Raw genomic sequence first — 27,892 nt, 5'->3', positions numbered from 1 at the left:
TGATGACCTCAGTAATGTGGATCTGCTCAGGTTCACAAAACATTTTGACAGCGTTCATGAAAAAAAGAAAATCAACAGTTTTGGAAATGTGTGCCATGGCGGAATGAGCACCATGGAATTAAATAATGGGTTTAATTAGCAACGAGGATTGTCTTCAAGTTAAGAAACTGAATGAAGGTTGGAATTTGAGGCCCCAACTTAGTTGGTCATCTGTTGGCTCACTTTACATCAAGTTTATGTTTAGGCGCGGTTTAAGGAAACAAAATTAAATTTAGCGGTCAGAGTCTCAAGAAAAGTCAATTAAAATAAAGGGAAATAGTTAATTAGCAGCAAAAACTGGTCACTAATTAAGAAACAAGTTAGAATGAAAACTTGCAGCCCACAGTAGCTCTCCAGGACTGGAGCTGGAGACCCCTGCCATAGAGGAATCACATCTAAACAAGTGAAGAACATGCAGACTGTACACAGTAGTCTTTTGAGGGCTCAGGCACTAGCAGATTTTTTGTGTGTGTGTGCGCGCGCGCACGTATTGTCCAGGGGCCGTACAAAGCTGGGTTGCCAGTTTGATGGAGGGACCTGAGTAGAGAGAGGGCTCAGGGCCTTATCTCCCCACGGGATGTTAGATGGCAGCCCCCCTGGGTTGCTGTGGCACCACAGATTTCCGCACGGCGCGCTGGTATTTGGAGTTTGCTGCAGCCCTGTGGGGTTCTGTTAGCACCACCAGGGGGAGCTACAGAGATGACAGAGCCCTATTAAGCTGGGTTTTCACTACACCTGGGAGTGAATCCAGACCATGCTAATGAGCCTCCTTGAACACTCCCAGGTGCAGCTTAAAAGGAGCCAGCTGACGCTACTCCAAGAGCCAGTCAGGAGGGAGAGGACAATCTTGCCAAAGGATGAGTGGGGGCAGAGAGAGAAGGAGAGACAGAGAAAAAGGCAAAGAAAGAAACGTACTTATTGGTGTTGAAGTACTTTACTGTACTGTACTGCTGATGGGAACAATAGAGAAGCATTTCCCCTTAAGAGCAAATGTTTTCTGTGTGCTGAAACTTGTGCCTGGTGTCTGTCTGTCTTGAGTTTGGGCAGCTGGTGCACCCCCTGCAGGCCACAGTGTGTATACACCTACTTTATTTGTCCCCAAGTGTGTACAGTATATAAGAAACAATATTAAAGACTGTATCTTTACTTTTTCAACTAATCCACCGTTCAACAGTTTCACAATAACACATCTTCAAGTTCTTCTGTGCTCTTTACAGAATACAGTATATGTAGTTGTTAAGAAAAAGTATATATTTCATTAAAGTGTTAACTAAAATTAATATTTTCATTTATAATGTCAAACGGTAATAATCATCAGTTATTAATTTTGTCATAATTATGTGCTTCTTTTTTGTACTTAGTTTCATTTGCATGTAATTTTTTTTTTGAGAATTATATTAAAGTTTTATTAACATAAACTGTGTTCGTCTCCCATGATCCCTTTTGTCAAATCAGTGCTTATTAATTATAAGGTTTTTCTTTGCTTCTTTTTCACTTACAAATGTAGTACATATTTTAGCTTTTGTGTGTGGTTTTTGTGCCTGTGTTTTTTTTTTTTTTTTTTTTTTTTTTCCCCCCCATTGTCGAAAGTAGGTTGTCAACAGAGACTCTAGCTCTTGTCAATGTGCAACTGTTACTGTCATCTGCAGTTAGAGCTGTGTTTTTGGAGAGGAGATCTGCTTCCATTATCTTTGTCACACAGAAGCCAAACCACTAAAGTTATTACAAACGGTAGTATGAGATGTTCCTCTCACCTGTCCTTATCAGACTTTTTTAAGTAAAGCCCCTTTCAGCAGTTCTGTGCCACCTTTTGACAACATCTTTCATACTTGTAAGATTATTGTGGAGCCATTGTTCTTAATTTGATTTGGCAGTTCAATTACAACTTGAGGCAAAATCATCTATTTTGGGTGATTTTAGTTCCATAGTGGTCCAGATGATTTTATGAGTGCAGGGTAACATAAGGTTCAAAGGTAGATCTCAGTGAAGTTAGGTGGTCTTGGAGCAATTTAGTTAAGTTAAATACTAGATAACCTAGTTTAAAGATAAAAAGATTGTTAGCCCATAATTTTTAATTCAGTAAGTGTGCAGTGATAAGCTTATAGTATGTAAATTTGTGAAGGAGATGTTGAAATACTTTTAATCTATTTTTTTAGTCTGCAACAAATTTTGATTGATTAAAGTAATTGCTAATTTCAAATACTGAAATGCAGTACATTCTATCCATATGGTTTCTAGTTCCTTTTTATACTGTGTTGAGCAACAGAATGTATATAATCATTTTAATTTTTTTTTTATCATCCAGTGAAATTGTTTCATTGGCTTATTCGTATTAGGCTCAATGCACAGATTCCTATTTCACAAATTTGCCCAAGGATATTGGAATCTTGGGTAAATTAATAAAAAAATCTTTAGAAGTTTTTAAACTGTGTTAATTATGAGAAGGGGGACTGGGCATCTTTAAATAGGCTAACCGTCATTAAATAATTACTACAGTCATTATCATTAATAGAATACTAAGGGTTATCTGCCGGTTAATACTTTAGTAATAGAATTGGCCCTCTCTGGCGTCTCCAAGTTTTCTCTTTGCATTTCCCTGTGCACTGACTGAACTGTACACAGAAGTGATTATGGGAAATAAACGGAGCCACTTGAGGCCAGCTGAGAGAAAAGTAGACCTTATCTGAAGCAATTAATCATGAAACTCATATTGTGGGACAATTATTCAAAGCTTATTCTAAAGTAAGTTCTAGCCTGAGGTTTTGAAAGTTTTTTTCTGTTTTTTTTTTTTTTTTTTTTTCCCCTAGTATAATTTTTGTCAAGGTCATGAAGCGCTCTGAGCCTGGTACTATTCGTTTAAAAGAAAACAAACTTGAACAATCATTTAGGGTACTTATAGGAGAGAGTCACGTGTTTTGAATCAAAATTTTACATTAGGCAGGCAGATACTGTGTGTGTATATATAAAAAAAAAAAATGTTGGCATTGTTTCACATCTTTAATTATTCCTAAACATGTGTGAACCTAAGAATAGTTAAGAAGAAAGTCCTATTGTTTCAATTCTTGTTCAATTTTAAGTTGAAAATAATGTGAAAACAAGGTCTTTACTTTACACCAAAGTACTTTGGAACTTGTTCCAAATACCAAAAGTTACTTGTGTGAAAGCTCCTTATTTGAACAACGTATTTTAAAATAATACCTGACATTACCATACTTTTTATTATTTGTTGTCCCCATTTGCTTAGATACAAAATATCTGTAACCATTTGTCTTTCATCATATCTCATACATTGGTATTGTCCTGGAATAAGTTTTATACATCTTCTGTAATCCTGTTTGTCATTTGTATAACATGAAGACTGAAACTGCACACAGTAATCCAGATGTGAGCTAATGTTAAAGATGATCTCTATGCATTTCACACAGCATGCTGTTTGTCTTGGTATCAGTTACAATTTATCACTTCTACATTAGTTTTTAGTAATAGTCTCGATATTATATATTATATACTCTAGCAAGTTATTGCTCTTCTAATACTGTATTTAGCACAGAAGAAAACATTTTAAAAAGTGAATATTGCATCATGTGTACATCCATTAGACATTTCATTTTGTAGTTTTTGTTCATTTTTAAATGTGTGAGGACACATAAAATAATAAATATTAAACATAGTCTCAAAGTATATTTTAATTATACTGTGAAATTTAGTAGTAACTGTTGCCATTCATGCTGGTATAAATGCATCAAAAGTGCTTCATTTCCATTAGATTGTTGAGTTGGTTTTTGATTGAATATTCATTATTATGTGCTCAACCTTTAATAAGATGATTTTAGTTTCACTAATACAGTAATCCCTCGCTATATCGCGCTTCGACTTTCGCAGCTTCACTCTATCGCAGATTTTATATGTAAGCATATTTAAATATATATCGCGGATTTTTCACTGGTTCGTGGGTTTCAGTGGACAATGGGTCTTTTAATTTCTGGTACATGCTTCCTCAGTTGGTTTGCCCAGTTGATTTCATACAAGGGACGCTATTGGCAGATGGCTGAGAAGAGAGCGCGTATTACATATTAAATAAAACTCCTCAAATATATTGTGAGCACGGGGGCTGTTCGTACCCCTAGAGGATACGGCCGCTCCTCAAAAAACGCTGAAAGACTATCTTCACATTACTCCCTTACTTGCTGGGCTTACATGTGGCTGCTTTTTTGCACGGTGCTTCACATACTTAAAAGATCAAACAGCACGTATTGATTTTTGATTGTTTGCTTCTCTCCCTCTCTCTCTCTCTCTTTTGCTCTGACATTCTCTGCTCCTGACGGAGGGGGTGTGAGCAGGGGGGCTGTTCGCACCCCTAGATGATATGGACGCTCGTCTAACAATGCTGAAAGATTACCTTCACGTTGCTCCCTTCCTTGCAGCTGCTTTGTCAAGCGGCATGCTTCCCGCACAGTGCTTCGCATACTTAAAATTTCAAACGGCACGTATTGATTTTTGATTGTTTGTTTTTCTCTGTCTCTCTCACTCTCTCTGACATTCTCTGCTCCTGACGCGCACTCCTTTGAAGAGGAAGATATGTTTGCATTCTTTTAATTGTGAGACGGAACTGTCATCTCTGTCTTGTCATGGAGCACGTTTAAACTTTTGAAAAAGAGACAAATGTTTGTTTGCAGTATTTGAATAAAGTTCCTGTCTCTCTACAACCTCCTGTATTTCTGTGCAAATCTGTGACCCAAGCATGACAATATAAAAATAACCATATAAACATATGGTTTCTACTTCGCGGATTTTCACCTATCGTGGGGGGGCTCTGGAACGCAACCCCCGCGATCGAGGAGGGATTACTGTAGACTGGTTTTACTGTTTTATAGTATTTCACTGAAATAGTTTCAGATTAGTTACAGTGCCAAAGGTCTGTGTTGTCGAGAATCAAAATGAACGAGGATTTCTTGCCTTTCTTTTTTATTTGTAGTCTGTCTGTCATGTAGCTAATTACAGAGAAGTCAAGCTCATAGGGAACAGTTGCATTTAAGACAAAGAATGTAGTAAATGCTCTTCTGTCAAGGTGTTCATATTTAAAACATTTTGATCACTATACATTGGTTTTCATCTTGTATGTGACCTCAACTAATAAGAATTTTACAAAACATTCAAACAATAGCAATATTATGTTTACAAAACAATATTTTAATACCACAATATCACTGTCAGAAATACAGTGTTAGTGTGTCTTCATTGCAGGATTCTTACTGTTGTGCAATGTTTCATAATTTTGCATTCTTTCTAATCAGGCATACACTTGGAATATGGTAATAAGTATTTCAGTATTTGCAGATATGGTGCAAAAAATTACGCATATTACGTATTGGATAGTTTTGGGAGATAAACAAAGAAAAGTGTAATTGTTTGTCAAAAAAGCTAATACTTTGCAATGTTTAATTCTTGAACCTTTTTACTTAATTTTTCCGTAATTGAATAATGTTTGTTAAGTTAACATTAGGGACTAATGTAATGGCTCTTACTAGCCTGCTGAAAACATGACATAGTTTTCAGTTTCTTTATAATTATTAACACACAAAAGAAATAAATAATTCAAAGTTTTTCATGAAATATGTCTATTCATCCATCCACTTGTTTTCTGAACCCTAAAATTTAAGGTTTGAGCCCAAAGCATATTCCAGTTTTCTTATCAGGTACAGGGCATGTGTCTCCCAATCATGAAGTGCCAGTCCGTCTGAAAGCATGACTGTGTTTATAGTGAGCCAATTTACAGTTGCCCCTGATCTTATTTTATACGGCTTTGTGTTTTGGGACAAAAAAAACTAGATGATATGGAGAAAACCTAAAACAACTACTGGAAGAATTTGCAGATTTGACACATTACATTTTGTATTAGTGCAGTTATTACCTATTTGGTGAACGCCATTATCCAAGATAATTTAAAAGAACAGTTTTCATTACAGTTGTTTACAAATATATTTCTTAAATCAAACAGGTTAAGTGAGTCCTGAAGTGATTCAGAGGCAGGGATTGAACCTTTAGCCCTGTGGTATAGAGTCCAGTGTCCCGAAACTGTAAGACAACAGCAGTTTCTATAGCCTGTCACAGTTTTGACTGTGTCAGTGTACTCTATTTTGTAAAAAGTTTGATGCAAAAAACAGTTTTGATCGCACTGTATTCTTTTTGCTTATATAGGACATATTTAGGCTAAAAATAGATGTTAAACTACAAAGAAAGCATGAAAACATCAGCATCAGTACCCATGTTTTATGAAAAGAATATTCAATTATTTGCAAGGCAAAACAGACATAATGAGTATAGCACAACTGTTCCTGTCAATCACTGTTCTCCAGGTTTAAAATCTTAAATGTAGTGGTGGACCTGGGATGCATCATATCTTCCCCTCCCTACTCTCTGCTCTCATCAGCCATTGAAACTCTCCATCTTCACTGAGAGACTGAGGAGTGTACTTTGCCATCCTGAATCCACATTTTGCAGGGCATATCACCAGACAAATACACTTGAGCTTGACCTGAAGGCAATAGCATTACTCCTCAAGCAATTACCATATATATCTTAATTTCCAATGCATAATTAGTTGTTAAAATATACAGATATACTGCCAGTGACTATCTTGTTGTATGTTCAAAGTCAATAGAGTATGTTCATTTCAGATCCACATTCATTTACATTAAAGGGTCTGAGCTGTAATGACTAAATTCCACGACAATCCATGGCATTTTTTATAGCAATAAGGCAGAGACAGCTCAGTTGTAAACATGAATTATGTCTAATGCTAATATTGATTTTTCCCCCTCTGATGTTTTTGCCTGTTTTATTCTGTTATGCAACAAAACTTAAGAAAATTGAATCTATGTGTCTATTATGTGTTTAAGAAATGTATTAGAATCCTGGGTTGCAATTCAATTGTCAGATCCCAGTAGTATTATTATTAAATCATTATGGATGTAGTTTAGTTAGCATAATCACTGCCTTAGGCAATGAGATAAAAAATAAACAAAATAACAGTAAGTTATATCCAATATAATATACACTTTTATTTTTGTAAAGTTGTTAAATATTGCATTCATTGATGCACTTACTGTATTGGCAAAATGTTTGAGCTTAAAAAAAGTCTTATACAACAGGCAGCTTATGCCATTTAACAAATTAAATGTCACTGTATAAAATATATATAACATTGTTTGCAGCGAATATGCAACAAATATAGTACATTCTGTTAAAAAAAATCATGTTATGCTGCAGTAATCATAACTGAGCAAACACCTATGATTAACGATAGCAATTTATTGTATCTTGTAAAAGGAAAAGAAGAGGGTACATCATTGTTATCATAATTCATATCATAAATAACACAACCAGACCAATAAGAAAGCTCCAGCAGTGTCAACCAAATAACCTTTGAGAACAATTACTACTGAATGATGCCAAAGAAACCCTAAAGTCATAATGTTATCTTATCATTGCTATGGTTATAGGATACAGCAGTATTAACATATAGATTAGCCCATTTATAATAGTTGGTGTCATTTCAGGTCTTCTTGCTTAAAAAGCATTTTTAATGTTTTCATTGTACATGAGACTAGGTACAGAGAATGTTATTGCATTAATATTTTACTTTCATATGCAAAATGTGTCATGTTTTGCCACATTTAAAACATAATTTAATTAAAATACAGTTTATATGTGTAATCGATTTTGTAAAGTTAATACTATTTTAATAAATAAACAGATTTTATTTGTAGCATATCATATTAACAAGTTCATTTGTCTGTTTTTGTGACAGATAGCCTTGGATACTTAAAGTAAATTGCTTATATTCTGAAATGCATTGATTATTTTGTTTAATATTAAGTGGTCATAGTGAATTTAGTTCACATTTCAATTTGAATGTATTAATTATTTCATACTAGATTTTGCTTTTAGTTGTTAAATCGCATACTGCAAGAACAGGCTGATAGAATTTCTCATCGGTTCCATATTGTACTAACCTTGTCATGGTCAGCTTGTAGCATCAAATAATTGAAGAGCTTTTAACACTGTATGTGCTTTTGTTAGCCACGTCACAAGCACTAAAACACAAACGAAGCTGAAGTGCTCTGGCTTATTGGGCAATTAGCAAACAAGCCAATTCACAATCTTGTTCATTGAGCCAGACAGAAAATGACAGTGGTAAAAAATAAATTTTAAAAAAGTGTACACAATAAACTACTTATAGTCAAAAATGAGACATTGTGCTTTGCCATAGGAAGACACTACAACCAGAAGATGTTGACAAACTAGTAGTTCTTGTCAAAAAAAAGTCTTGGTTTAACTAGCTAAAAGTGACACACTTAAGCAGTCTTTACCAGGGTGGCAATGTGGATCACTAGTTAATCCAAGTCATATGTCTTTGGGTAATTGAAATTAAGATCAGAATACGTGGAAGATAAACCCATTCAGGCATAGCAGAACTAGTAATCTCCAAACAGGCATTGACCAGGTATGGGATTTATACCAAGAATAAAGAGTTTGTAGGACAGCAGCATTAACTTTTTCACTGCTGTGCCATCCAATGTAATAAAGGCATTTTATAGATTAATTCCACTGCAGGACATATTAGCTATTTTCATGAAATGTTAAATAGTGCAAATGATAATCATTTAAACATATGAATTTTGCAGTTTTGTTTGCAACTTTATCAATTCGTAATGGAATTTATTTTAATTTATTTGTTGATAATAAAATTCAAGCTTTTATGGAACCTCACTGCACATTGTCTTGTATAGTATTTTAAATGAAAGTCATCTTTCTAATGTACAATGGCATTATTTACCATATATTGCTATGATGATAATTATTTTGGCTACTAGACATTAAGCCCGTTACAATAACGGGCGCTAGAACAGTAGTGCATAAACATTAGTAGGAACAGTCTATATTAAATGGCAAGGGACCTTGACCTCATTCTGTTTCTTGTCTTAATTTTTTTTAATCAAAAATATTTTTGCAAGAAGCCTAAAGTAAAATAATAATAAAAATAAAATAGAAATGTATATGACAATACAGTAAGTATAATTAATATCACATTTATCCTCTCCTCTGTGGCTGTTGATTGATGTGTTGTGTCTGTTTGATGATCTCCTATCCTGCCTGTCTTTAGTTTAGCTTGCTGTTGCGTCTCTCCAGCAAGTACTGTGCAATTCCCCAGCAAGTATTTTAATCTGTGCTGGCGTGCAGCTGATTATTGTGTGGCGTCTCCACAGCAACGGATTTTATGTGTGCGAAAATAAATCTACTTTTAAAAGTCATCCTATTGTAATATCATGAAAATTTGTATATTTAGGAAAACCCCTTCAATGACTGACACTTTACACTTTACCGGGCCAAGCTTCTTATTCGCAAATGTGACATCCTTAGAGTGAACACTTGCACAACAACAAACACTAATCCCACCTCTTTTGGGAAGCTGGTCTCCGCGTCTCAGTACCCGATTGGATTTTTCGTGCCTTATGTTTTAGGTGTTAGCTCATTTACCTGATTGGATCGGCCGCGCGATATCTTATAGGTATAGCCCTCTCTGTCTTGTGTGACGCATCAGGCGGCCTTTGAAGCATCTGCTAGAGGCCGGTGACTCTGTCCACTCATTCCGCCCTTCCCTGTACTTCCGCCTTGTCCATAATATGCGTTTAATTTTTTATCACAACAGTGGGCAATCAGCAGAGTCTCCCCAGGAACTGATGTAATGTGTGGCGTGCAGCTAATAATCTTGGCTGTGGCGTCTCTCCAGCAAGTACTGTGCAGTTCCCCAGCAAGTTTTTAATCTGTGCTGGCGTGCAGCTGATTATTGTATGTGTGGCGTCTCCCCAGCAACGGATTTTATGCGCGCGACCGCGAGTACCCAATCAGCACTCTCCCCAGCAATGATGTCCTTTATTAAAGAGTGCCCCGCGCATGCACACTTCACCAGAAGACACACACTTGGACACATGGACGCACACAGGGATTTTATTAAAGAGGATTATACTGTATCTACCCCTTGCATTCAGTAGTGTGGAATTACCAAGAAATGTTCACATTTATGATAAAAAAAGAATCAATTCTATCAAGGAACCATTAATGCATTCAAAAAATATAGCCCAGTTCTTACTAGTGTTGCACATGGCTATTATTATTTGAAATAACTGGTTTATAATTTATTATTTATGGTATGACTATAAAGTTAAGAAAGCACAGACTGGTATTCTTCTCCTCTTATGTAGTTGTGCATTTGGGATTTCTACTTCTTTTTCTTACCTGGTCTGACCAGTTTGCCCTCTTCTCTCAAAACAGTAGTGGACAACTTTGTATGCAATCACCAACAGAATTCTTGGCAGTCTGTCACATGGAATAAACTACATTTTGCTAAACAATACTAAATTGATAAGTTTATTTAAAAAGCCGTTTCATTTTGCCCATTTTTGAGCATAGAAAGGAATTTTATTGATGACAGTATCTTGCAACTCAACGAAAGACTACGTACTTTGCCTTATTGAACAAAGAAACCTGTTTCAGTTGTGCTAACACACTTACATTGATACCTTAATTAAAAATATAACAATAAAAAAGATATCAAGTTCTATTAAACACGAAAAGTTCTCTGTGATTTCTAACTTCCAAACAGTTCACTCCAGAATGCCTCTTTTTATGATGGTTTTGTCACCTGTCAATCAAGATAAAGTAATGCTTTAAACATACATCAGTAATGACAATTCCTGACATCACTTTGTAATTAAATATTGAAAGTTCAATGCATATTCATGTATAATTTACAAATGAATGTAATACAGAATCTTAATACTTAAATGGCCGGCTCAATCTCCAATAGGCTGCAGTTGCTGGGGTGATTAGACAGAGCACGCCTGCACAAGTGGGTGTGGTCTGTCTTGATTGTTCCATTGGTTTCCCATGGTCTGTGAATCAGGCACTGCACCCACAGAAATCTATAAGGGATCAGCGGGCACGGCAAGAAACAAAACCAGGAGGAAATAGAAGAAAGGGAAAAAGGAAGAAGATAGATTGGCCAGCAAGTGAGTGGAGAAAGGAAGGATTGAGGTTAAAAGAAATGGAAAAGAGAGATGGGAAAGAGAAAATGAGAGTCTATGCAGGATAGAATGGAAAGCATATGGTTGGGAATGGAGCCTTAGGGCAGGGAGCCTGTGACTGAAGAAGAGGCACTCTTATTGAGTGATTTCCTTGGGAATAGGAGCAATCCGATGTGCAGTTTCTCCCACGGACTCTGAGGAACAGGCGGCGGAAGATGTATGTGTCTCAGTATGGTGCCCCACAGTTGCCGAAGGCCCAGCAATGCAGAACCAAGTCTGAATAGAATGGTTCACTGCCCCTGTTGGTTGGGCATCTCCACAGTTGCTAGATCCCATGCAGGGTAAGCTGAGGAGGCGTCTTCTTTTAGAAGGAAGCATTGGGGCACACAGGTTTTAAGGAAGAGTGAACAGTCTTTCGGATTTTAATCTTGGTTTTTAAAGTATTATATATAGGATGATTTTACCTTCACTATCTGTTTTATGGATTATTTATTTAATTAATAACTTCTACATTGCACTGCTCTGCACTTTAATTTGGAACACTGTTTGTTTTTTGACTGTTTTAATAAAATCACTGTTGTACATTTTACCTATCCTTTGTTTTATGCGTGTGTCCTCATCTGCTTGACTCATCTTGGTTATGACGGGTTCAAGAGGCTCCTGGACGCAAAAGAGCATGGAGCCAGCACACTTCATCACATTGACCTAAAAATAGAAACAGTATTTTCTCCACTCTAGTTTCCCAAAAATTGCACAATTTTCCTTTCCATAAGATGGAATTGATAGTTTGACAATAGCCTCTTTGCAATGTTTATTTCCTTTGTCACAGAATGTCAAAAAAATATCAAATAGGCACAACCCTTCGTGTTCACCTATTGAAGTCACTATCTCTCTGGTCTGTGAGTTTCATTAAAATTCTTTGCTATAATGTAACTTTTGTTGTCTGTTAACTTATCTGTAGCGTAGCATCATCCTCTTAATCGTGACGTGGAACTAGAATCATCAAACTTTGATCATTTAGGCTTTTAACAGTGAAATCTTAAAAATAAATATTTGTATTTTTTTTATCCATTTAGAAGTTGAACAGATAAAATATATCAATAAAGTCTAGAAATTTCGTTATACAAACTTTTTTTTATTGCATGTTTTGAGTTGACATGTATTTAAATTATTATGTTTTTTCTCCACTTTGTTATAGTGTACATTTTTATAACTTATAAAATGTTAATATTTCTAAAATACATCCTTTAATTACAGAAGAGGAAGAAGAGCATGTTCCTACAGATGGCGGTACCTCTGCTGAAGCAATGCAGGTTCCCTTGGAAGAAGAAGAAGATGAAATGGAGGATGATGAAGCAGTCAATGATGAAAATATTTTGGGAAAACGGCAACTGGAAAGCCCAGAATCAGTAGATATGCCTGTAGCAAAGAGGCCAAAGCTTGCAGGCATCAAAACAGAAAGTCCAGAGAGAGTTGTGGAAATGAGAGAACCTCTTACTTTGATAAATCCACAAAAGGTGCCACCTGTACAATCTCCAGTTAAAGCAAATGACACTTCAGTTTCTTTGCCTCCATCCCCAGAGCCTCCAGCACCTGTACCAAAAGTACAGTTGTTGCCTCCAAAAAGTGTAGATCCCAAGCTATCTACTCCTAAAGTAAAATCTAAAATGAACTCATCAAGTCAAAAGACAAAGTCCCCTAAGGCAGCAAATTTCACTGTTGTTGCTGGAAGTCCTATAAGGTCTCCAAAACCTGTACCTAAGGAAAAAAAATCTCCTGGACGAACCAAAAGTCCAAAAAGTCCCAAAAGTCCTAAAGCACCACTTAATGTTAACCATCCAGCTGGAAAGGCTGATACACCCATTAGGACACCATTAGCTGTGCTAAGTGAAAAAATGGGAAAGGAAAACATCCTTTTAAAACAAGGACAGTTGCAAAGTGACAATGAAAAAGACACTTCTGAGAATTTACTGAAAAAGCTGCCAGAGATTGATAACACGATTGATGACTCAATAGATGCAGTTATTGCTCGGGCTTGTGCTGAGCGAGAACCTGACCCATTTGCATTTTCATCTGGATCAGAATCAGAAGGTGAAATTTTTACTAGTCCTAGAAGGCTTACAATTTCTGAGCCATTAACTCCTAAAGTGACATTGAATGCAAATAGTTCCATCAAGGGTAATGTAACTTCTGTTCCTCCTGTAGGAACTTCAAGCTCAGATAATTCATGGACAATGGATGACTCAATTAATGAAGTCATACGAAAAGTAAGTTTGGGGACTCCTTCCAGCTTGCCACCCAACCCCCCATATTTATCATCACCCTCTGCCTCACCACCAACCCCAGAACCTCTTTTAAAGCTCTATGAAGAAAAGACTAAACTTGCCACTTCAGTAGATGTTAAGAAGAAATTGAAAAAAGAACTGAAGACAAAAATAAAGAAGAAAGAAAAGGAGAAGCAGAAAGAAAAGGACAGGGAAAAAGAAAAGGGCAAAGAAAAAAACAAGGACAAAATAAAAGACAAGGAAAAAGACAAAGAAATCAATAAGGAGACCAAATTACAATGGAAGGATCTTAGTAAAGAGGATGAGCAGGAGCCAGTGAAATTCAAACTGAAGGAGTTTGATGAGTCAGATACCAGGACTAAAGCAAAAGATGCTCCAACAAAAAAAGAAAAAGATAAACACAAAGATAAAAAGAAAGATAAAGAGAAAGGTAAAAAAGATAAAGAAAAGAAAGAGAAGGGCAAAGATAAAGCTAGAGAAGAGAAACTGAAAAACCAAGGCACTTTAATGTCTCCCAAGGAGACCCAGTTACCTTTATTTAGTGCTCAAGCTGGTGTTAGACTTTCTTCCATGTTGTCCACCCTTTCCCCAATACTGCCTGAAAAACTTTTTGAAGAGAAAGAAAAACCCAAAGAAAAGGAAAAGAAGAAAGAGAAGAAGGAAAAGAAAAAAAAGAAAGACAAAGAAAAGGAAAAAGACAAAGAAAAAGTAAAAGACAAAGAAAAGGAAAAAGAAAAGGAAAAGAAAGAAAAAGAGAAAGAGAAAAAGGAGAAGGAGAAAGACAAAGAGAAAGACAAACACAAACACGAAAAAGTAAGTTTACAAATCAATTGTCAGTATGAAGCACGTGCATTTTCAGGCTGTAGAGTTATATTATCAAGATTGATGCAGCTATCATTTTCAGTCTGAGAGATTAATTGTGAGTGAGTGGATGATTATTAAATGTATAAAAAGCATTTTGTTCATTTGTTTTGCTTAGTCTTCTTCACTTACTTTAACCCAGCTAAATATCTTGTTTTAGCTTATTAATTGAACAGTGAGTGCATTGCTTCGGGACCCTTAGATGCTTTAGTGTGTTTTTTTCCTTTGGGTTGATATGGTGCAAACCTTGCAGTCTGGCTGGTTCAGCCTCATTTTCGTAGTAGGTGGCAGCCTACTGGGCCTAAGCTCTCTTTTACTCTACTACCAGTATTGGAGTACTAAGTCCAATGATGCGGCTCAGGGCGCTGGAACCAGGATCCAGAAATATGCAGCCCCTGACCTTTTGCAACCTCATGGAACATGGAGCCACTTTCACCACTGTTGCCAGACCCACGGCCAGAGAGGAGTGTTACCTCATGGCACCCATCAACCATTGAGTGAAGTTGCGAATAGAATGTCTCCCTCACTGATATATATCACTCACCATGGTCAGAGCATACACTGAGAAAACAGACAAAGCACCCAATGAGTGCCTTAACCTGAGCTTCATAATATGCTTGTTGAAACGAGTGACATTGGACATCATTGGGACATGCCGATCCGCCACAGTAATAGCTACTGCCTGAATATGACAGCTGTCATTGTGACCATACCAATAAAAGGTGTACCAACCTACAGAGATTTGGCCAGCACCCAGTCTGTGTACCTCAGAAAGTGCTGCCACTGAAATGCAGATTTTACAAAGCCCCTCTGACAGCAGAGGAAGATGGTCATCATGCCATAAAGACAAGACATTCCACACGCCTACCCAGTTGGACTGCCTCAGATTAGGACCTTAGTGTCGCTGTTCAACAAGTGACGCTTCATCACCACAACCAGTTCTGATCCCCAACAGGTCTGATCCCATTGGCCATCTGGTGGTTTTGACTTTTCCGGGGATGAGGCTCACAAGTGCTTTCCCCCATCCCCTTCATAATCCGAGCAGCCGTCCTGGGGTGGCTGCAGCAGAGATATTCCCGCTGAGAGCAGAAAGGACTCCTGTCTCTTGTTTTGTCTGTCATTTTGAAGCTACTTGTAGTTTTTATGGTGACTGCCAATCAAGCCACCAACCCCCATGTTTTCCCTGCAAGTTGGGGACCGTTTGCAGGGCCAGATGCAGTTTAACATCATACCCATATATACCCATATATTAAAAAATATAGTTTATCCATAGTAATAAAATATCTGTGCAACACAGAAACCAACCCTGAATGAGATGCCAGTCAGATGCATTCTAGGAGAAATAAAAACCATAACTTGATAAAACTGGCCTGTTAAAATCTAAAATTCAATGATGTTGCATTAAACTTGACACTTCTCCCTTTAGGACCAAACTGTTTAAGCTAAACTATCATTCACCTAAAAGCAAAGACTCATATACAGTATGTACTCTTGTATGACTCATATACTTCATACAGAAGTCCCGTTTTCACTTTGTGTGTGTGTGTTTTTATTTAAATTAATCTGTAACTATAAAGTAGGTGAAGATCAGAAGATCACATTTTAGAACTTATTCAACATTCTTGGCAATGGTCACTATAGTAATATACTCAATACTGTTCCCGGCATCTTTCACTTTCTAGGCAATACTCTGCCACTTTTGCAACAATTGAAAGATATAATTAATCCACAATGTCCGGGGTCTGCCCCTTGGTCTTCTCCCAGTGCGCTTTCCCTTGTACATATTTTGTGGTAAGTGCCACAGTGATACATTGGGAAACAAGTAACAGGTGTTTTTTTCACCTCTTTGCTTGAGAAGCTGTTGGCTTGCTGTTGCTGCATGCTGCGTGATCTGCATTTCGTGTGGAGCCTCAAACGTTTAAAAGCCTGTACAGCACCTGAATATTCAATCTCTTTTCGCTGTTCCGTTATTTCCCCAAGTAATATTTTCAGATTATTTCGGCTAGTGCAATCTTTACTCTCAATTCTGGAGACTTTCAAATTTTCCTACTTCCATTATCTCTAACCTGTTCTGCATGTGTATCACAGGACTTGCCTCTGAAGGTTGTAAGTATGACGTGACTTGTCCATCTCGCAGGAAGTGAAATTTTCTCTGTCTCTCTTCAAAAAATCACATCTCGTCCCCAGGAAAAAGTCTCGTCTTGTCACAAGTTTTTTTTTTTTTTTTATAATTGAGAGATATACACACACCTACAGTGGATTCAGAATGTATTCAGACCCTTGTTTTTGGATTTTGTTGTGCTGCAGCCTTGTGCTAAAATCATTTAAATTCATTTTTATCTTATATCAAATATGTTAATTTCAACAGGCAAAGCAAAAACTGAATTTTAAATGTTTTACAAAATTATTAAAACTAAAAAAAAACTGAAAATATCACATTAACACAAGTATACAAACCCTTTGCTATGACAAGTAAATTTGATTCAGATACATTCCATTCTATTAATTTTCATTGTGATTTTTCCACACCATGTTTGATGTCCACCTGTCATCATTTTAGTTGATTGGATATGATTAGGAAATGCACACACCTGTGTGCATAAGGTCCTATAGTGATAACTGTATATCAGAGCAACATCTAAGCAATGAGGTTAAAAGAATTGCCTGCACGGCTTAGAGACAGGAAGGACTGTGTCGAGGCACAGATCTGGGGAAGCCTATAAAAAATTCCTGCAGCACTGAACATTCCCAAGAGCATAGTTGCCTTCATAACTCTTAAACAGAAGAAGTTTGGAACAACTAAGATTCTTTCTAGAGTTGGCCACTTGGACAAACTGAGTAATTGTTGGATAACAGCCATAGTAAGGGAGGTGACCAAGAACCTTATGGTTCATAATACCATAGATCTTTGAAATTAAAGCTCTGCTTTACTTCAGAACTAGCTTACAGGTTGTCAGATTACAGGTTGTCTCTCTCATATACTAAAATCAGAATAAAGTCCATCAATTTACAAATCAGTTTATCATGTTCAAGGTCTAAGGAAGTGGGTGCCTCTGCTAATATAACTGGACACAATGCAGAAATCAAACGTGTGCAGGGGCACTAGAAACAGATAAAGACATTTGTCCTTTTTTTTCGCAGCAACATACAGTATACTGTATATGAGTTGTGTCATAATTTTCAGGCATGTTATGGAAGATTGTAAAAATTATATGAAAAATTCTACATTAACTAAGTAATCACTTTAAAGAATTAGCTTTTAGGTAGTATGCCTAAACACTCCGCAATTTACTTCCTTTGTAATTTCAGCATTGTAGTCATAATTATAAACTCTTATGTGAGGTGGTTCATTGTGTGGTGGGTGCAGCAACCTCCCAACCTCCACCTCCTCCTCCTTACATTATTATTCTCTTTAAAAAGCTCATATTCACAACCAAAACTGAGTCTTGTTTAGATGTGGAGCAGGTTATTCTGACTTGGTTCTCTTTGTATACTGTAACATCATGCGTTCTGAGATATTTATTTAGTTTAACCTTTACCTGGGAACGAGGCCCTTAATTGAACCTTGTGAAATGAGCTTGTGAAATGCCTCAAAGATATTTCTTCTTTGAAATATTTTTGTTGTTACACAGACCCCCGTGATCCTGTAATTAAGATATAGCTGGTTGGATAATGGATGGATGTTTGGTAACAGAATTCAAACAGCTAAGCATAGGTACAACAAGAATACTGTATGCTTGTTATAAGAGAAAGTAGATGTAGTTTTTACTTTTTTCCTTATTAAAGCTATCAGCTACATTTCTAATGATTTCAAACGTCTATGAGAAAATAGATTTGTGAAAGTCTTAAAAAGCCACCAAGAGTGCAGTCTGCCCCATCATTTAGGAAAGACATCTAAGTGCATCAGTGCATTGACACTCAATGTAATACTAGTATACTATTGTTTGCTCGTATTATGATTTAATATCATCATGATGACTTACTGTGCCTAAGAATATTCTAGAATGTTACTTTTTTCTAATTGATTTAAAAACAATTGTGTGCTAATCTTATTTATAATTCATCCCTCCATTCAGCAATTTTCATGTGCTCTAAACTGTACCCAGAAAAGAGACTGCAATGCACAAACAGCCCTTATGAGTTAGCAGTTGCTGACCAGGCACAAAAACACACACAGCTAGTGACAATACAGAACCATCCTTGGAGGTGATTTTCATAAACTGCTTTTGAAGCATAATATTGCATTTGCTGTGGTAATTTCATTTGTATAATTGTTGTGTTTAAGATATGCTTTATTTCCAAATTAAAGGAATAATAAAAAATGAGTCATCCTTTGACATCACCTGCATGCCTAAGGGCTATGAAAAACAGCTGTAGAACCTAGTGGGAATCTAGCTGGATATGGGTAGAATGCAATATGTTATCCAGCCTAGAAATGAATCAGTGGTAATACAAATGGAAGCAATACTACCACCAGTACCATAATACTACACTCTTACTGATCATGTTGATGAAATCAGATGTATTGATAACAAACACACAATTTCTATAGTTCTGTTATTTCTGTATGGTATTTTTTTATTTATTTAAACTAATCTGTTCTCCTGTTGTGTAGCTATACCTTCTAAGCTGCTCATCTGCTTGCAAACCTTTGTCCATGTCTGCTGGCTATATACTGTATACATATGTTTAACACATATAGTAAATAAAAAGTTCAATTGATTTACATAGGTAAGATAAAAAATCCATTTTTTCATCAAGAAAGGATTCTGAAAATAATTTTGCTTTAAATCTCTTGATCACTTTAATTTTTTGCAAGGTTGCTTCACTGGTGTCCTGGAAAAAATATAGAGTTAAGGCTTTATCAGTAAGTGCCCTGAGGTATGTGGCAAAGAAGCTAAATCCCAAGAGATTAGCAGAAAAATGCAGCACACTGCAATAAGGGGCTTATATGACTACTTGTATTAGTTCAGGTGAAAAGAGTATTGCTTTTACATAAAACTGGACAAATCCACTGACAATGTATTTCTAGTCAGCTACAAAAGAATCTCATATCTCTGGATTTCACCTCTTCGTTGGTGCAGTAAGCTTTGGAATCTAAATACTCTTCAACTGGACTAGATTCTCAGTATTAATGCCACGTGCAAAGTAGCTCCATTAAAAGTTGTTTAGGAATTTCAATTATCAAAATATGCATGATGGTCTTTAATTACTACATGGACTCAAGAATTCCATACCACATCTCACTTCTATTATAATTTTTTATTGAATCTCATATATTCCATAATGTGACAGTTAAGGTCTTTGTAGAGGTATCTGTAATATGATTTTCTACTGCAAGTACTAGTCTCTTTTTGTTTTGTTGTTGTTGTTGTTTAATTGTTAAAGTGTTGACAGAAAAATAAAACATTTGGCATCCCATATTTGCAGATTTTCTGTAGCATAGACAATTTATCTTTTATGAAAACTTAGATGCTTAGTGTCATTTAAACAAATGCAATTTGATAGTCTCTTTTGTTTTATTGTTTCTAATCTTTGTTTTTATACTTACTGCAACATTATTAAATACTTATGCCATCAAACCAACTAAAAAAATAACAGGAAAAAGTGCATTTCTTTAGTCCGTCTTTTTATCATTCTTCACATCAGCCTTTAGGATTTTAATGCTGCTCAGAGGCTCAGTACTGCCTGTCCAATGGGTGTATAAACACTTTTTTTTCATGCATACCTATGCACCATCAGGACTGTCATTATTTGTAACTAACAGCATGGTGTTGGGCATAGCTTTATTCTTTTAAAACAGTAATGGGCCAATAAAATCAAGGCCCTCCTGAGTCAATTTCAATGCACCAATATGACCATACAGTCATATCACCATTGCATTAAACCAAAGCCTGTCACTTACAGAAAAACCCAAAGTTACATGCAAAAGTATAAAAAAATGAGCAGAGTTGCAAATGTAATAGAAAATGTAGATTATATATAATAAAGTACTTTTTAAAATTGTAATGTTTAATTGTAGTGAATATTTTTGACCCTATCAATGCCTAGGTTGAATGATGTTTGCCTCTCAAATTCAATCACTTTCAAGCACATAAAACTTGATACATTCCTTAAAGCAAACATTACAGATTAATATAGGTGATCATTAACGTCACCTACCTACAGAAGCATCTTGAAGGATGCTGTGTTTACATGAAAACAGACATCAGGTTTGTTGAGAAGAGGAAGACAAAAAGAGAATTTTTACACCAGTTCAAAAAATGAATTACTGATCATTTTCAGGACCCACGTGGCTTACCATAACATACCTAAGCTTCAATGGCAAAATTGCATTCCCACTGCAAGCACAGGATTTTACTATCAGCATTCCTTTTGAACAGATCACACTGGGGCTTAACAGGAATGTTTGAAGGCATAGTTAATATGTAAGAGTTTCCCTTTAGAATAAAAACACATACAGAAGCACAGTAGTACTGTGCATCTGAAATCTGAATATCTTCACACTTGTAAAAATGTGCTTGAGCTTTAAAATAACAAATACAACTAATTTGCAAAGTGGAACTTTTTGCCTTTATGCATTGTATTGCATACTTGCCTGAGATGTTGCTCTTGATCATAGCTGTTTACTTTTTAGTCTGCTTTCTTTTCTGTAACAGAAACACATTTTTGTATAGGAAAGTAGTTAACCTGAAACTTTTTATAATGATTACTAGGGGGTTCACCCCCTGCTCGCTTTTCTCGCCAAGCCCCCCTGCCTGTGCGATGCGCCAGCCACTTTGCATCTGTGCCGCTCATGTTATGAAGAGGGGGGCTGAACGCACCCCGAGGAGATGCGGTCGCTCCTCTGAAACTCCCTTTTAAACGGTGTTACAATGGGAAACAGATATAGTTTTCCTCTTTGCTCCATCATCTGCTGGTTTTCTGCTGCTGCCATGCCACATGATCTGCATCTCGCATGGCACTTTGAACATTTAAAAGCCTGTACAGCAGCTGTCCTACTCTTTGTCTTTTATTTCCGGCCCCGAGCGTGATTAAATCTCTTGGCACAAAGTCTCGTCTCGCGGGAAGTGAGTTCTTGATATTTTTTAGTTTATCATTTAGAAACGGAATAAGAATCTGAAAATCTAACAATGTCATATTAAAGTTCGATAAATTCTGAAAAGAATGATACCAAACATACATGTGGAGGTTTTAAAATAAGCCCGATTTAAAGCGTGACATAAAAAGTCACATATGTAAAATCGTTGCACTGTTAGGCTTAGGATGTTATATATACTGTATATAGAGTAGAAATTCTAACCATCTAATTAATTGTTTTTTACAGACCAAAGTGGAACCCCCTGTTCCAGCTCCCTCTCCTGTCATCCCAAGATTGACCTTAAGGGTTGGTGCTGGCCAGGATAAAATGTACGTATGACATTTTCTGTTACATTATTGTAATTTGATACAAACCTATTGTTAAAAAATGCGTTGTTCAACCATAGTAGTGCTTCTTCTATGCATGACAATAATTTAATTTTTAAAACACAAAATTCCAGCAAGAAAAATGATTTTGCTTTATTGTAACATTTTATTTTTCAGTCATATTTTGCTTGTTTTAGATATTTTTTGGTCTTGTTTCATTATGTGCTACTATAATGTAAAAATAATAGATACTTGACTTGAGTTGTATGTTTGAGAATTTTAATTGTATTCTAATAATAATAGTAATAACAATAATAATAATAATAATGCATTTTTATGTAGTACTTTTCCCATGTTGTTGTTCCTTATGTAAGAATTTCTCTCAGAGATCTTAGGGGTTTTGTGCATGAATGCCATTTCCCTCTTTCTGGCATCATTACATTGTCTAGATTTGAGTGTGTGACTATGCTTTGTTTTCATGATAGCTTAGTTTGGTAGCAAAGGCTGGTATCTTCACTACAACACATGCACAACATTGTACTATATAGTTTTATTATTTATTTTAAATAATATTTTTAGCCATGTCTGTCAAAAGGCATCTAGTTTTTTCAATTCATATGATTTCATGTCTTTCTTGGAAAAAGCCGAATTTGTTTGTTCAGATTTGCTAAGCCTCACATAAGTTGCAGAAGTTGCATTTCATTTGTCAGTGGACATTCTCCAAGTTGAATCAAGCAGAAGCATTTATCCTTAATGAATCTTAATTTTATTAGTTTCTGTGGAGTTTAAAATATTTATGAGCATTATTTTAAGTGCTGGTTCTGTTATCTCTCCCACTCGATCTCTAATTTACTTAACATTAGTAGTTGCATAGGTTTTCTTATCTGTAACACGTGGTATTTAAATTTCCCCTGATACAAATCTCCAAAATAGGTAGTCAAATAAGTACCAGAATGTCTAGGATTTTCATTCATGGTGTATGCTTATATTCAGACTGAAACTTTTTTCTATATAACTTAATTTTTGTATTGAATTTCCTAGATCTATGCAAATATTTTCTTAGAGTTGCAGCATAATTCATGCTAAATTTTGTTTAGTAATTTAGTAGTATTTCTGTTATAGTAACTGTTTGCAGTAATCTCTTTCAAACTTCATCCTGAGAAAATTCTAATGCTTATGTACTGTAATTACTTAAAAAATGCATAGCCTGAAATGAATGGTACTTTCCCCCAACTGTACAAACTGTTGTATTATTTGCAAAACAATGGAAAACACAGTATATTCTGACGTATTGAACTGCACTATATATATTTTTTTTCTGGAACCAAAAAATAGCTCTTAATAGAAGGAAAGTGGATACATGCTAATTGATATTTATCTTATAAAGAAAGCAAGCTCTTAAAACCAATGATTATATGACTTTAGTCAACAGTTTAACATTGTAGTTAAATGTAAGGCATCACTTTATAAAATCAAGAAAGTGAAATACGATAAAAGGTACAGATGTTTTTTCACCAAACTCAGTCAACAAAACTATCACTATTATTTTATTCTTGCTTTGCAGCAAATGAAAAATCTTTGTGCTAATTTGCTATACAAGTCAGTTTAAAAAATACTGATTTTGAACAGCTAAAATGCGAATCATCTTTGTGGACTATGCATCTGTTTTAAGTACAAATATTAGAGATTTTTTTTTTAATATTCCTTAAGACTGATATTGTTACCAAAAAAATGTCATGTGAAATAATGAGGCACTCTTTGAAATGTTAACCATTTACATGGAGAGTTTTAAAGAAATACACCATCTGCTGGATTCAGGGAGTATAGCTTCTATTTTTACTGCAGACGTCCGAGAAATTTCCAGAGGTTATCATCAATGGCATCTTTGTTTTAGAAAAAAAAATTAATAAAATAAAAATACTAATGTAAAAACAGATAGGTATATTGCTAATTACAGGCAATATAGTAAGTCCCAGAATGGAAGCTTACACTTAAAGGAAGGAGAAATAGCTGCAAGGTTCATGGTGTTGTGTATATGTCTTAGAATCAACAATGCATTATTCACTGTTTTTTTACTTGTATGAAGCGTTGGTTCAATTTGTTGAAATTTACAGATATGTAGTGGTCACATTTCCTGCTCTAGAAGTTTGTGAACATTTTAATATAAATTCTACTTTTTTATAGATTAATATTGGAAGCATGGTGGCACAGTGGTGTAGTAATGCTGCCTTACAGCTCCTTTGGATCTGGGTTTGATTATGAGCCTGGTTACTGTCTCTGAGTTTACTTGAGTCATTTTTGTGTTTTCCTCTGTCCACCCCAGAGACATGCAAGTTAATGTCTAAATATGTCTTATATGTGTATTTTTATTTGTTTTTTTTCCTAACACCTCTATGAAAGAAGGATCTACAAACTTCAAAAGACTTTGTTGGACGTTATCTTATCCAAAGATCTTGACAATACATTATTCTTCTCTCTCTTGTTAAATTAACCCTAGCCTGAATGAATCTATTAATTTTTTACATTTAAGATTTCTCATTTAAAGATTTACCAATGTTGTTTCTTGTCCTAGAGTGTGTATATAAACACAGGGAACTCCAGTTTCTGTATTACATCTTGCCTGAAGAAGGGGCCTGAGTTGTCTCGAAAGCTTGCATATTGTAATCTTTTTAATTAGCCAATAAAAGGTGTCATTTTGCTTGGCTTTTCTCTACATGCTCCTAAGTGAATTCAGAAAATAGATGGCTGCATGTAAAGGGGCAGTGATCTCAAATATTAAGAAGGATTGAAAAATTATATCTGTTAAATATATATTTCCAGTATAAGTTATCTAAAGTAAATCAAGCCCTTTAAAATATATATGTATGTGTTGAAACTGACTAGGGAGTCTTTAAGCTAAAGAGAAAGGATGATACTGCTGTGAGGGAAAAGAGAAAAAGCATTGTCTTACTGACTTTTAGTTATCCCATTAACACAGCAAATAGTATAATGTTTGCACACAATAGGCAAATAATGTGGTTATTAAACTCCTGCTTTGCCGGTATTCACACCAGGCCTTCCTCTAACCTTTGCTCAATCTGTGTGGTCAGGGGCGGGAAGTATTGACTTTTAGTGACTTGTCAAGCCATGGGTATGTATTACAGGCAGAACGACTCATGACCTGCTTTGTGGGGTCGTCTATTCTATGGCAGAGATTCAGGTAAATGGAACCCTGCTGAACACCACTCCTACTGCACGTTTCCATGAATAAGGCCTGTGTTTGTGGCACTTAACTTACTGTGACCAAAATCGTCCACTGTTGAAACATAAGCAGCTAGAGGCTATTATGAAGCACAGCTGTGGGCGGTGTACGTTACTGCTTTGGAGACTCTCCATTCAACAGGGAGTCGAGATGGAAAGTTCCTGGTAGATTATAAAAGAAAGGAAACATAGAACCTGAAATGAAAAGCTCTGCCAGTAGAATTTTGAAGCACAAGTGCTTTATTTTTTTCAAGATGTACTTGATCATCTATTTATAGAATGTTAATAGATTAACAATTTTATTTTCAGCTGCATTCTATTTATAAAGTTAATGGAGGAGAATGTTATGTTATATAGGTAAAGTTCATATGAAAGCAGTATCTTAGATATTATTTTTATTGATGCTTTGATTTTGTTTCATTTTGTTAATCATGATAGTTAAATGAATTTCTCATTTGGTGTTGAGCACACAGTTAAAAGTTATATTAAATAGCATTTCTTGCCAAAGTACTTTACTCTGTGTAGCAAGCCTTTGCATATAAACTTGCATATTTGGCAATAATAAGGACTCATTTTTAATAGATACATTACAACAAATGTATGAGCACTTTTTGAATTCAGAGTAATACTAGATTAAAGAATGAATCTCTAAAAAAGTATTCTGCAATTTTTGCTTGTCAAATTTTTTATACAGTGGATGTGGTCAGATTTATTAGGGTTATAGTGATATACTAAGGTACTCTTATTGATTAAAAATAATTAAAACATGTTTAGAACGCAAACAGATCCAATACTCAATATGACAGATTTAATGCTTTCACAATAGTTAATTAAAGTAAAGGAGATAGATAGGACCACTTTTGGAAATGCTACAGTAAACAATCATATATATTTTGGGCCATTCTTGCTCTATATTTGTAAATTTAGGATGTGTGTGAGAGGCAATGTGTAAAAAAGACTGATGAATGTTTCAAGTTTGCCATATACATGTATTAATTGATATAACATATCTATGAAATGTAATTTTTATTTTGCTTCATAATTTGACTCTGCAAATATTGTTTTTTTCAGTATTCATACTTCAATCACTAATTTTTACTACTTATAGTTTTTAATGCATTTGTTTTGTGTGAATTAATCATGCTTAACAATTGAAAGAGGAAATAATATTTATTAATGCTAGTTACTATATATGAAACACTTTAATATCTTTCAGTTGTTTAAAATAACCTTTTAAGCTCAGTAAGTATAAATTAAGTGTGTTAGTTAAGCAAAATTGTCAGATCATTACACATATTGTTATTTTCACAAAATGAGTTGAGAAAATCAATAGTAAGAAGCCTAGAATTTGAGTAAACCAAAGTCGCTCTCTTGTTGTTTTGCCTGCATGCTTGCGGTTTTTGTTCCGTTAGAACATTCATTTGTGCTGGGCCATCAAGCCTTTTACAAACTGAAATAAGTTACCATGTAAAATATGTAAGTATGGAGCCCTCTTTATTGTTTCCATTCCTTGATTATTGCTTTAACCTGCAGTGCTGAATACCCTACTGCCATTGCCATGAGTAGGGCTGGATTTGCACCCGTAATTCTCTGTTCGGTGTTCACTTGGCAAAGTGCCTTAATGCTGGTACAAACATTCATGTATTGCTTTGTTAGATTGCAGAGATATTTTGTCATATTATCTCTAAGTCTGCCACATATTTCTTTAAAACCAGCGTGTGTGCTTTTTCAGGAATGGCTTCCATTTTCTATATAAACTTCATCCTTCAAATGGTATAGAGATTACCATTATGTGAACAGGTTGTGCAGTTTTGAATTGCTGACTGGGTGGTCTTTGAGGTTCTAGTCTTACCTGACTCGTGTCCCTTTTTACTCATGAGCTTACTTTAGGTAGATGTTCTGCTCTACTATGTTGTTGATCTTGTCTCTTTTTTAAGACTCCTGACCATGGTTTAAGCCTTGAAGCATGGCGTAATAGAGGTCGATGATACCCAATTTTTCTCTTTTGGGCAGGATTAAATTCCTGTTTCTCTGAAACATGTCTTGGACTCTTTAACTTCAGCCTCTGTCCTAAGGAGAGAAAAAACTCCAAAGCGTGTGTGGCCTCTTCCCAGAGGTTGCAGCAACAATAGGGCTAGAGAACTGTGTGTTTATGTATGTATTAAACTAACTATATACCGGTGTATGTATGTATGTGTGTGTGTATACTGTATATATACGTATTATTGTACAGTATATGGTGAAACTAATGCAAATATATAAAATATATATTTATATTTGATCAATGAATACCATATGTATTTTATATATACGGGTATTTGTATATATGTTTTATATATGTGTATGTGTATATATATATATATATATATATATATATATATATTGTGATAAAACGCTATATAGCACCTGACCCAGCACAGACTCACACTGAGGCACGTGTATAAAACACCAAGACTTTTATTTTCTTCACCTGTGGGGCGCGTCTTCCCCGTGAACCCCACAGGCAATACACTGTCCCAAAAACACTCCAAAACCAAACACAACACTCCCTTCTCATACCACCACTCCTCCCTGGCAACCTCGTCCTCTTCCTCCCAATTCTGGCCCCGAGTGGTGGTTGCCAGCCCTTTTTATAGCCCACCCGGAAGTGCTCCAGGTGCTTGATCACCTGCTTCTGATTGCACTTCCAGACGGGGCTGTAGAGTTGTCCAGGCCGGCTCAGGGACCCATGCAGCACCCACTGGCAGCCACCCCAGATCCCAACAGGGCTGTGGAGAACTCCATCTCCCATGGAGCCCTGCGGGAAACTGAGGCACCATCCTCAGCCAGGGAGGTTGCCACCAAGTGTCCCAGGGGAGGCATTGAGCAGTCCATGATTGCTCCCCCGGAACATGTGTAGAAGGGGCGTCCCGGCCGCCCGCCACATTGCCCCTCTCTCAGATGAGCCCCGTGGGGCTCATCCGTACGTCCTGT

General features: G+C 35.9%; 1 protein-coding gene across 1 annotated transcript in view; it reads left to right on the top strand.

The window, feature by feature from the left end:
- taf3 (TAF3 RNA polymerase II, TATA box binding protein (TBP)-associated facto) overlaps positions 1 to 27,892 on the top strand; it is a 209,046-nt gene that overhangs the window by 162,089 nt on the left and 19,065 nt on the right. Inside the window, exons 3-4 of the mRNA XM_051934750.1 lie at positions 12,384 to 14,224; positions 21,600 to 21,682. Coding sequence (XP_051790710.1) covers positions 12,384 to 14,224; positions 21,600 to 21,682 — 1,924 coding nt within the window. The remainder of the gene's footprint in view (positions 1 to 12,383; positions 14,225 to 21,599; positions 21,683 to 27,892) is intronic.

Source organism: Erpetoichthys calabaricus, chromosome 1, assembly GCF_900747795.2.
Source record: "Erpetoichthys calabaricus chromosome 1, fErpCal1.3, whole genome shotgun sequence".
Classification (NCBI taxonomy): domain Eukaryota; kingdom Metazoa; phylum Chordata; class Cladistia; order Polypteriformes; family Polypteridae; genus Erpetoichthys; species Erpetoichthys calabaricus.
This window is presented reverse-complemented; position numbering and strand designations above follow the sequence as displayed.